Source organism: Miscanthus floridulus, chromosome 18 (assembly GCF_019320115.1).
Source record: "Miscanthus floridulus cultivar M001 chromosome 18, ASM1932011v1, whole genome shotgun sequence".
Lineage (NCBI taxonomy): Eukaryota > Viridiplantae > Streptophyta > Magnoliopsida > Poales > Poaceae > Miscanthus > Miscanthus floridulus.
Window position 1 is genome coordinate 40,606,247 of NC_089597.1, and position 12,021 is coordinate 40,618,267.

At 49.7% G+C, this 12,021-nt stretch overlaps 2 protein-coding genes and 1 pseudogene across 2 annotated transcripts; all 3 read right to left on the reverse strand.

Annotated features, from left to right (window-relative positions):
* Nucleotides 1-1,752: 1,752 nt before the first annotated feature.
* On the reverse strand, nt 1,753-2,016 carry LOC136523702 (26.2 kDa heat shock protein, mitochondrial). Its single transcript, XM_066517298.1, has one exon. The coding sequence runs from the start codon at nt 2,014-2,016 to the stop codon at nt 1,753-1,755; it is 264 nt and encodes an 87-aa protein (XP_066373395.1).
* An 854-nt stretch (nt 2,017-2,870) lies between these two features.
* LOC136523703 (secreted RxLR effector protein 161-like) lies at nt 2,871-3,383 on the reverse strand. The gene has a single exon (XM_066517300.1). It carries the CDS (start codon nt 3,381-3,383, stop codon nt 2,871-2,873), a length of 513 nt encoding a protein of 170 aa, XP_066373397.1.
* A 6,766-nt stretch (nt 3,384-10,149) lies between these two features.
* LOC136523704 (zinc finger BED domain-containing protein RICESLEEPER 2-like) lies at nt 10,150-11,346 on the reverse strand (annotated as a pseudogene).
* Nucleotides 11,347-12,021: the final 675 nt, after the last annotated feature.

Consider the following 12,021-nt stretch of genomic DNA (forward strand, 5'->3'; position numbering starts at 1 on the left):
CGCCGACTTCGCTAAAACGACATTTGAAACGATGGCACTTTGTTTTACATGACATTTGGTCCTTTTAATCACTTTTCTCATTTCAAATACATGTATTTTGCCATGGGAGGACCATATTGCCCTTCAGTCACATTCAGGTAAGAGTGGGCAGGGAGGTGCATGGGCTGCCTGGCTGCTGCCGCCGTGGCCTTCAATGCAGAAGTCTATCTTCTTTCCAGCCTGAATCAAAGGGGAAAAGGATTTCCAGTAGCTCTTCTACAGATCAGACCAAGATGAGGGATGCAGCACCAGCTGATAGGAAGAGGAGCCCATTGAGAGGGAGAGCTACTCCTAAGCAATCAGAGAATCCATGTGCCACGGTCCAATTAATCTCTCGGATGATTTTGTAGTAGTCTATGATGCAACATTAGACACACTTGATAATGATGCACTTGGTGAAATGTTGGGTGATGAAACAAACAAGGAGAGTGTATTGTTATCCTTTTCAGTAAGATCCATGCTTTCTGATAGGGTCCTAGTGTCATCTGATGCAGCTGTTGTTATTGGTGACACCCTTCTTGATGAAATTGCCAAGGATGAAAGTTTGAGATCTTTACGAACATCGACCTTTCTGGACACATCATCTGCACCATTAGAAGAAGGTGACTTTTTTGGTGATCCCCCTTGTGATGACATTGACGAAGAGACCAGCCAGTCAATTTTATCAGCAAGATCAATACTTCTTGACAAGGTATTTGCAGTGGAGGACATTGTAGTTTGCTTCGATGAAACCCCACGTGATGGAACTGATGGAAGAGTAGACCTACTGATCTTATCAATGAGATCCATGCTCTTGGACATTGTGCTTGCAGACACCTTGCCCCCCATCATAGCAGGCCAGCGATGATGATCAATAACCTTGGCATGTGGATTCTTCGATTGCTCAGGAGTAGCTCTCCCTCTCAATGGGCTCCTCTTCCTATTAGCTGGTGCTGCATCCCTTGTCTTGGCCTGATCTATAGAAGAGCTACTAGAAATCCTTTTCCCCTTTGATTCAGGCTGGAAAGAAGAAGACAGACTCCGCATTGAAGGCCACGGCGGCCCACACACCTGCCTACCCACTCAAGGGCAATACGATCCTCCCATGGCAAAATACATGTATTTGAAATGAGAAAAGTGATTAAAAGGATCAAATGCCATGTAAAACAAAGTGCCAATGTTTCAAATATCGTTTTAGCGAAGTCGACGATTGAAGTCCTATAATAGCGAAACACTGTTTCGCGTCCTATAATAGCAATTTTCTCGATCAAAACAAGTACACACACAGTTTCAATTGCAAAGAGCAATGCAAAAACACAAGAACAAAGAAACACAGATGGGTCCCAACCATTAACTACGAATGCCATTCTCATCAGAAGTTTCATAGCAAGATCATCAGTGATCATCACCATCACGAAACTAGAACATGACAAACTGAAAGGTAAACATGGCTGCCCTGCCTCAGACACCATCAGGCACAAGACAACATCGCCATCCAAAAAAGCACGTCTCACCTCTCACTAACAATCCTCAACCTCCTCCATGAGCAACAACTACTACTCCACTATTATTGGTACTAGCGCACTGCAACTACTGAACTACGAGACCTGGACTGACTGACTCCATCTCGGCCTTCCCCTACTTGACCTTGACCACAAACATGTCCTCGTGCTCCTCGAGCTTGATCTTGGGCACGGTGACCTTGAGCACCACGTCCTTCATCACAGCCTTGATCTAGTCCATCTTGAAAGCGTCTGTCGGGAACTCGATGCGATGGCCATACCACGCCGGGGCCTCATCCTTATCATCATACTCGGTGTCCTTGTCGCTCTCCCCCTCGATCACCAGCTCATCCTGGTCCGCCCACACCTTCCCTAGCCTCGGCATCACCACCTTCAGCTTCACCGCGTCGGCATCCTCCTTGGACACCCAGCACTCATGCCTTGAAGCCACCGCCACCTCATCCTCCATCAGCACCAGCAGCCGGCCCAGGCTCATCGGCTCGTCTGCCAAAAAAAACCCAAATCACGCAAACCCCCTCAACAACGTGCTCCTCTTCTTCATGAGGTTTAAATCAAACAAGCAGAAATGATGGAGCGGCCAGCCAGAACGATGCGTACCTGCTGAGGATTGTTGGCCCACAGGATCACCAGCTCAGCTGAGTGAACCACTCAACAGTCTTGCTGAGCATCCGCTAGTGTTGCTGAGCACCCACTAGCCGTGCTAACCATGAACAAGCATTGTCCATCCCACACACTATGGCTGGAGCTATAAGAACAAGGGAGAATAGAACATGCACGCACAATACAAGACACCAGCGTTGGCCGAAGCCCTGTCTGTGAGATGGCAAATCTAAACTCTCTTTACTGAGTTGCCGTGGTAGTCTATTTATATAACTCTATCTATCTAGTCCTAGTACAACCCACATGCTATAACAGTAACTAGATAACATACATGGCTGACTCTGCGCTGGCCATTGCATGGCTATAGTGCTGCAGGTGAGCCGTAAGGCGCCTACACCTACAGCGGCTATAGTATCACAGTAGAGGGCCTTTTGGCGCCACCTTCCCTTGCTGTGTTCACATATGGAAAAGTAGTAGTTTATTCTTACAATCTTCCCCTAAACCTACTGCTATCCCTTGTACCTCCTCCATGTCGATCATCTCCTTTAGCTCCATGAGTCGAAGACGTCCGAGCAGCTTGGTGAGGACGTCTGCGAGTTGCCGACCAGTTTCGACGAACTCGATGATGATCTGCCCTCCATCGACACAGTCCCTAAGGAAGTGGAACTTTACGTCGATGTGTTTGCTCTGGTCGTGCAGAACCGGATTCTTCGTAAGGGCGATGGCGGGCTAGTTGTCCACCATCAGTGCTGGTGGGTGAGCCTCCATGCCGCTTAGCTCGTCCAGCAGCCGACGTAGCCACACAACTTCGCACACCGCTGTGGCTGCCGCTACGTACTCTGCCTCGCATGTAGATAGCGCCACCACCTTCTGTTTCAGTGACAACCATGAAATTGGGGACAACCAGAGGAAGATGAGCATGCTAGAGGTGCTCTGTCGTCCGTCGATGTCCCCCACCATGTCTGCATCGCTGAACACAGTGAGCTGCAGCCTACTCCCGCCGGTCTTAGGAAAGATGATCCCTTGATCCACCATCCCTTTGACATAGCGTAGTAGCCGCTTCACCACAGCCCAGTGATCCTCCCTGGGATCCTCCATGAAGCGACTGACGTAGCCCATGGCGAACGCAATGTTCGGCCTCGTATGGACTAGGTAGCATAGACCGCCGACAATGCTCTGGTAGAGTGTTGCATCCACCTTCACCGCGGTGCTAGCCTTCGTCAGCTTCAGCCGCTCCTCCATTGGAGTCACGCATGGCTTGCACTCAGCCATGCCGCTCTGCTCCAATAGCTTGGAGGCATACGTGCTCTGACCGAGCGTGAGTTCCTCCGTCCCCTGTCTCACCTCGATGCCGAGGTAGTAGGAGAGTGCGCCAAGATCGTTCATTCAAAAAATGAGTCGCCATCTCACGCTTGAAGCTATTAATGTCCTCCGTGCGCGCGCCGGTGATAATCAAGTCGTCCACATACACGCCGACGATGAGCTCCTCCTTCCCCCATCGCCGCGTGTAGAGCGTGTGCTCGATTGCGCACCGTTGAAACCCAAGCTCACCCAGCGTGGCGTCAAGCTTGGCGTTCCATGCTCGGGGGGCCTGCCGTAGCCCGTAGAGCACCTTGCGTAGTCGGAGCATCATGTGCTCCTCTCTCTTGACGGTGAAACCTAGGGGTTGCCTGACGAAGACCGTTTCCGCCAGTTCACCGTTGAGGAAGGCCAATTTAACGTCTAAGTGATGGATGCGCTAGTCCTTTGTTGTTGCCAAGGCAAGTAGCAAATGGATCAACTCCATGCGCACTACTGGCACAAAGACCTCCTCGAAGTCTATGCCCTCACGCTGAACAAAGCCCTGGGCAACGAGACACGCCTTGTGTTTGACAATGGCGCCGAGCTCATCCTGCTTGACTTTGTATACCCACTTTAGGCTGATTGGACGACATCCTGGAGGTAGATCGATGAGCTGCCATGTTTTGTTTTCCTTGATCACCTTCATCTCCTCCAGCATTGCTCGTCGCCAGTTTCCATCGTGCTCGGCTAGCGCGAACGTGGGTGGTTCCTCTGCACTAATGAGTAGTAGCTCTATGTCGTTGAGCAGCCTACCCGCCAGACCTAAGGGACCTATGCCACCGATGATGTCGTCTAGCCTACGGAACCGCACCTCCTCACCTTCGTGGAAGGCATCCACGAACTCAGTGATGTCATTTGGAGGTGAGGCGAACACGATTGGCATTGATGGAGTTCCCTGTTCCACCAGAGTGCTTGGTACAGCACTTTGAGTGCTTGGCACCACTTCTGGACTACTTGTCATAACTCCTGCAGTGTTCGGCCACACTGTAGGAGTGTCCAGCCTCAGTCTTGGAGTGGTCGGCACCACTGCAAGACATCTTGGCTCCGCTACGGGAGTGCTCAGCACCCGTCCTGGAGTAGTCGCCACCACTATAGAACCTCCCAGCACCACTCCTGGCGTGCTCGGCATCCCTCCAAGAGTGCTCAGCCCTCCTCCCGAAGTGCTCGGCATCCCTCCCGAAGTGCTCGACACTGCCCTAGGAGTGCTCGGTTCTACCGCCGGAGTGCTCGGCACTCCTCTCGTAGTGCTCGGCACCTCTTCCCCAGCATCTCCACCACCGTGGATGACCAAGTGCTCAATGATGAAGGTGCTATTGAAGTTGCCAGCTTCCCCCTTGCTCAGACTGCTCTAGTCCCAAGCCGCCTAATCATCGAACACAACGTCGTGTGAGACAAGCACCTTGTCTTCGCATGGGTCGTAGAGCCGGTACGCTTTGGTACCCTCCACGTAGCTTAGGAACACCATCGGTGTGCTCCTGTCCTCTAGCTTGGTGAGGTTCGACTTTGTCTTCCTGACGTGGCTGATGCAGCCGAATGTCCGGAGGAAGGACATGCTCGGCTTGCGTCCATACTAAGCTTCGAACGACGTCTTGCCCGTCAAGGCCTTAGTCAGAGTGCGGTTGAGGATGAACACCGTCGTGGTCACCACCTCTCCCCAGAACCTTACCAGCATGCCTTTGGCCTTCATCATGGATCGGGCCATGTCGACCACCGTCTGGTTCCGCCTCTCCACCATGCCATTCTGTTGTGGCGAGTACGGCGCGGTGTGGTGTTACCCTACACCCTGATCTGTGCAGTACGCAACGAACTCCATCGAAGTGAATTCGCCGTCGCGATCAGTCCTCAGCACGCGGATCTTCTTACCGCTCTCGGCCTCCGCGCGCGTCTTGAACTTCTTGATCACCGCCGCTGCTTCGTCCTTGCTCGTCAGGAGTTGCAGCCACATGTAGCGACTATAATCATCCATGAGCAGGAGGAAGTACCGCCGACCACCGTTTGTAGCAGGCGTGATCGGCCCACAGAGGTCGCCGTGGACAAGCTCGAGAGCATCCTTCGCGCGATACTTGGCCGCCTTCGGGAAAGGTAGCCTCCTCTGCTTCCTGGCCAGGCAGCTATCACACAGCTCACCTTTGTGTTTGATGTGGGGTAGCCCTCGAACCATCTTCTCCAGCCGACCAAGCGCGTTGAAGCTGAGATGTCCGAACCGGGCATGCCACATTCATGGTTCCTCGGAGTGCCTTGCCGCCAGGCACACCGGTTGCTCTACCTTTAGGTCGAGCAGGTACAACCAATTCAGGGACCTCTTCACCTTGGCAAGAAGTCGTTGTTCCCGGTCCCTGATCCTAAGGACTCCATCCTTGATCAGTACCTCGCTACCATGCTCATCTAGCTGACCAATGCTGATGATGCTTGAACGCAGCTGTGGGATGTAATATACATCCGTTAGCGCGTGGTGCTCCCCGTTCTGGCACCTAAAGATGATGGTGCCATGCCCTTGGATAGCCACTCTTGAGCCATCATCAAACTTCACCGTACCGGTAACATCGTCGTCGAGCTCGGAGAAGGAAGCCTTGGAGCCCATCATGTGGTTACTAGCACCAGAGTCCAGATACCACCGCTGCTCCTGGTCGGCGCCCACACGTCCAAGGTGATCTTGGGCACATGGTTCGTCGAGGTTGACGGTCTTCAGGGCCTTCCCAGGTCCTTCCACCGTCTTTGCCTCTTCCCTCTCCTTGACCTCGACGTCGTGCAGTGCATAGATGAGCCTACGCCTTCTTCTCCTGCTTGTGATTTGGGCACTCCCATGCCTAATGGCCCATCTTCCCGCAACACCGGCAGGCGTTGGGGTCGACTTGCTTCTTCTCTGAAGAAGTCTTACCGCGGCGCTTGCCATTGCCACCGCGGCTGGAGGAGGCTGCCTTCCTAGAGTTCCTCCGAGCAGCCCACTCCTCTTCCGTCAGCAGGAGTTTCTCGCTGTCCTTCGTTGCTGTCGCCTGCTCCAGGCGCTCGTCCACCGCCCGCCAACGGCCTATCACATCCTCAATGGTGAGGGTGGACAAGTCCAGCATCATCTCTATGGAGAGAGCGATCTGGATGTACTTTGTCGGCACGGAGTGGAGGTACTTCGAGACCACCTCCTCTTCGTCGATGGTGACGCCTTGGCTCTTCAGCTTGCTGATGAGCGTCTGTAGGCGGATGGAGAAGTCCTCCACCATTTCACCATCCTTGAACTTGAGGAGGGCGTACTCCTGCTTTAAAAACTGGGCTGTTGCCTTCTTTGCGCGGTCGGAATCGACGAGCATTGTCGCAATAGCCTCCCATGCCTCCTTAGCCGAGCTCTTCGCCCCCAACGACTCCCTGTACTCCGTCGATACAGCAGCGAGGATAGCCTCCAGCGCTGACATGCCATCTTCCTCATTTTCAGTGCCCTTGTCAACAGCATTCCAGAGCCGTTGGGCTCTGAGCTTGACCTTCATGGTCACCGACCACTCTCTATAGTTGATGCGAGTCAGGGTCGGCCAACTGGTGCCACTGACCTCCCGCACCGTGCGAACAATGACCTCCGGTCGTGGCTAGGCAGCCACAACAGTGCCACTGCTGTCGCCCAACTCAGAACCACCCGTCATCGACAGCGGTTAGTCTGGCGACGACGCTTGTACGGCTCCGATACCATTTGTTGGCCCACAAGATCACCGGCTCAGCTGAGCGAACCACTTAGCAGTCTTGCCGAGCACCCGCTAGTGTTGCCGAGCACCCACTAGCCATGCCGACCACGAACAAGCGTTGTCCGTCCCACACACTATGGCTGGAGCTATAAGAAGAAGGGAGAACAGAGCATGCATGCACAATACAAGACACCAGCATTGGCCGAAGCCCTGTCTGTGAGATGACAAATCTGAACTCTCTTTACTGAGTTGCCATGGTAGTCTATTTATACAACTCTATCTATCTAGTCCTAGTACAGCCCATATGCTGTAACAGTAACTAGATAATATACAGGTCTGACTCTGCGTCGGCCACTGCATGGCTACAGTGCTGCAAGTGAGCCATGCGTCACCTGCACCTGTAGCGGCTACAGTATCACAGCAGGAGACCTTTCGACGCCGCCTTTCCTTACTGTGTTCACACAAGGAAAAGTAATAGTTTATTCTAACAAGTAGATCATGGAGACGGAGAAGCTGTGCGAACGGAGGCGCACGCTAGGGCTAGGCGGAGCGCTGCGGCAGTGGGCGCGGGCCCCAAGGCAGAGGCAGACGGCGCAGCGCGGAGGAGCTTCTTGAGGAGGCCTGCCATGGCCAGCGGGGCCCTCTTGGAGGCGACGGCGAAAGCCATGGGAACAGATGTCTCTCTCTCGCCCTCCCTTCACGGATTCTCGCCCTCCCTCACCGAGGTGGTGATGCCAGATGCCTTGACAGCGACGGGAGTGGGGTTGGGTACTGGGCTGGGGACATGGGTCTTTAAACGCTGCGCCTGCGCACAGCGCACTGCGCTTTCTTGGCGGAGGGGATGCGCACCGGGTTGGATAGGAAGACTGCGGAGGATGCTTCTAGTCCAGGGGATTCTGCTTTGTGATTCGTGCGGTGCATGAGACGCTGGGTTCAGCTGGCGCGGCCAGGTTGGAGGCCAGTATGGGCCTGTTTTGAATAACAAACGTAGGAATGGGAGAAGATATAGAAATAGAAAAGGAATGGGTGGTAAAATAGAGGAATGAAAAAAACACATAAATTTTACAGGAATGAGTGTTTGGAATGCATGAATGAGGTAGTAGAATAATCTCATTATATTTGGACTAATGATGTGCTTGTTTTGCTAAACTTGGTAGCTTGAGATTACCTTTGGTAGGTCATTAACTCAACAATGGAGCACTGAAGCGTAGATCGTACATCAAAGTTCTGGAGAAGGGCATGTTGGGTTGGAGGCCTGGGCACCTTGCTTGGCAAAAACAGATGTCTGGAAGTTGTCTGAAAAGTTGATGCTTTTTGCCTGGCCAGGCAAATGTAAAAAAGATGTATTTGGTTGATGCCTGGACTTGAGAAATTAATATGATGATAAAATATGATTTCTAATATAATATAACATAACTTTAACACTTATGATTAAATAATATGAAGATAGATAATTTTTAAATAAGCTTTAATATTGCAAAATAAAATAATCATAATCTAGATTACAAAATAAACTTTAATATTGATGAACAATAAAATATCTCTTCCATGTGTAGGTGAACAATAACATGATTATAATTGTTTAGGAGCAACCTGTACGGCTGTACGTCATTTGTTGGCAGTAAAAAAAAGACAATAGTTAATTAACTTGAACTGACTTTAATGCTGTACAAAATCAGCCAGGCAAGTGTTGCAGCGCCATGCGCTCGTTTTTGGATGCCTGGGCTGCACACTGATGCCTGGGCCTGCACACCGATGACCCAGCTGCATCCAAACGGATCTCAGGCAAGACACAGGCACCCATCCACCCAGGCAGATTGACTCCAACATCCCCTTGTGCATGTCGAGAACACAAGTGACGTGAATAAATAAAAAAAATGTTTCTTCGACTCTTGTGTCTTGTTCTTTTTCTCACTGATGCATGGCAATAGTGTTCGGTAGCTTAGGCAGATGCGCATCATGTCACAGGAAAATTTCCAATGGGATGTTTTCTTTCCTTCAAAATGCATGGGTGAAGAAAACTTTCCGGGCCTGTTTGGAACGAAGGAATATAAAACGCAGGAATAGGAAAAAACGCAGGAATAAGGTACGATGAAAAGTGAAAAACTACGGGATTTCAAAACACATGAATTTATAATACGAGAATCATAAAATATGTGATTATAAGTGTCATTATTAGTGCTAAATGATAGTAATATTTTAGTTGCGCATTTTTTTCATGACTATCTTACACATGGGCCCGCAGGTCCATGTCCTTGCTTATCCACCGTATGAATTATAGATGGCCATCGGGCCGTGCCGGCCCGGCCCGTTGGCCCGGCGTGCCGTGCCGGCACGGCACGGAATCGTGCCTCGACGGGCCGTCGTGCCGGCCGTGCCGTGCCTAGGCCGTGCTCGTGCCTGGCCAACGGCCCATGGCACGGCCCGTGGGCCATTTTGCCGTGCCGTGCCGCCCGGTGGGCACGGCCATTTTCACCGGGCCGTGCCGGCCCATGGCCCATGCACACTTCACAGTTCACACAATCACACAGGCACACAGTGACACAGCACACAGATGACAGATCATATGATGATGAACTTATATTCAGAATGAGCTGTTTTGTGCAATGCTGCCTCATTAAAAACCTTTAGGTAAAACTCACCTTTGTGAGAAACCCTAGAAAGGAAAAAAGAGTGCAGCCAGCTCTAAATGTCAAGGTCTTATAGTTCTATCCTATTAGGATAGCCAACATCAGTGGCAAAGTTATTGTGACTTAGTGAGTTCACAGATCACAGCAACAGGAAGCCAGGAACAGCAAAAGTTCTATCCTATTACAACATCAGGTCATCAGTGGCAACTAGCAAAGTTCTTCATTGATCATAGTGACTCACTACAGCACACCAAAAGTTCCTGCAAGCAAAGCAATGTTAGTACCAGCAGTACTTGAATGTAAAGAAAAGATGCAAAATGGAACTTGAATAGTTGAATGTTGAGTGACTACCTCTCATCTTCTCTTCTTCTTCTATCCACCAGCAGCACCAGCACCAGCACCAGCAGTACCGCCGCTGCCGCTGACACTGCCGGAGCCGCTGCCTTCGCCTTGTTCATCGAGGAAGAGGTTCTTGAATGCCTCCTCAAGGTCTAGGTCCTCAGGTGTATGCTGTTCTCTTCTTGCACCTTGCTCCCAGTCCTTGATGCAGGTGAGCATCTCAACATGCTCAGGCAACAAGCGCCGTCGCCGATCTTCGAGTATCCTGGATGTATAGCTGAAACAGGACTCGGAAGAGACAGTAGACACAGGGACAGACATAATATCTCTAGCCATAATAGACATGATTGGATAAGTTAGCTTGTGGTCACGCCACCAGAGGAGTATGTCAAAGGATTCCTCATAACATGTGACAGGGTCACTGTCCAAGTATGCTTTGAGCTCACTAACAACAGATGGAGTATGAGCTGAGGAGGAAGAAGAGACAGGGGAATCACCAGGACCTCCAAAGATCCTTCCCCATGCCTGTTTTGTCTTACCAGTATGAGCTAAAGGGATTGAAACCCTCTGAGACCTCACTGCACCAAATTTCTATTCATAATTGCCAAACAATTTATACAATTCATCTTTTACATCAGCATAGTATGAACTATAAATGCATCCAGTTGCGTTAGCAAGCAATTCAAGCACATTAAAGAACCCTTTCATCTTAGCTCTAGGATCAAGAATGAATGCATATGAATAAATGAGTGGAATTTTCTCCCAATATTTAAGGAATTTAAGCTTCATAGGAGTAGCAATCATTCTAAAATTAGCATCTCTTTCAGCATTTTGCAAATGTTCAACCATGTCAAGCATATGGTGCAAAACAAGTGGAGTTGTGGGATAATAAACCCCAGACAGCACAACAGTAGAGTTATAGAAGAGTTCCAGGAATATCATTATTTGTTCAGCAACATGCCAATGCTGTGCAGTCAATAAAGTAGAACCATAATTAGAGGTAATAAACACATCAAAGACTTCTTTGTATGGCAGCAAATGTTTGAGCATCAAAAAAGTAGAATTCCATCTAACATCCATGTCCAAGCCAAACTTCCTAGGTCTAAGACCCTGAGCCTTGCAATAGTTTTTAAACAATGCAATTCTTTGATTAGAGGAATTTAAAAAACTTATTGCAGTTCTGAAATCTTCAGTATAAGGTTTCAACCTCTTCATGCCAGATTTAACAATAAGATTGATGATATGGCATGCACAACGCTGATGCACAAGCAAGTACTGCACCTTGTTAGGATCAGTGGGGGTAGGTGCAGGATAAGAACCCAAATAACCAAAGAACATAGGCTGCAAAATCTCATATGCCCTAGAATTAGCAGAAGCATTGTCTAGAGACACAGAAAATACCTTGTCTATCAAACCAAACTCCTCAACCACACTAGCAATCCTATCAGCAATGTTATCACCAGAATGTGAAACATCAATCAGCCTTAAACCAATTACTTTTTTCTGTAACTCCCAATCAGCACTAACATAATGAGCAACCACAGATATATAATCCTCTTTAGCATTACCAGACCAAATATCAGATGTCAAAGAAACAGAAGATGTAGTAGGCAACACAGATTTCATAAGCATATCACGTTGTTCATCAAACAGTTTAGACATATCTCTAGTGGTGGTCTGCCTAGAAACCTTTTGGAACAGAGGATTATGAGCACGCTTAATGTAATCCTCCCAAGCATCAGTCTCACCTATCCCTAAAGGAAGGTCTAGCCTAGCAATCAAACGGCACAACTCAGTGCGAGCAATCAAAGGATCATACACCCAATTGTTCAAACCATCAGGATTCAGAGCAAGCTTAGACTGGACAAGACTAGCCTGATCATGTTTTTTCATACAAGAATTCAT

Bases quoted from the DNA above. Each gene is read 5' to 3' on its own strand.
- LOC136523702 (XM_066517298.1), bottom strand. From the start codon at position 2,016: ATGAGCCTGGGCCGGCTGCTGGTGCTGATGGAGGATGAGGTGGCGGTG.
- LOC136523703 (XM_066517300.1), bottom strand. From the start codon at position 3,383: ATGGAGGAGCGGCTGAAGCTGACGAAGGCTAGCACCGCGGTGAAGGTG.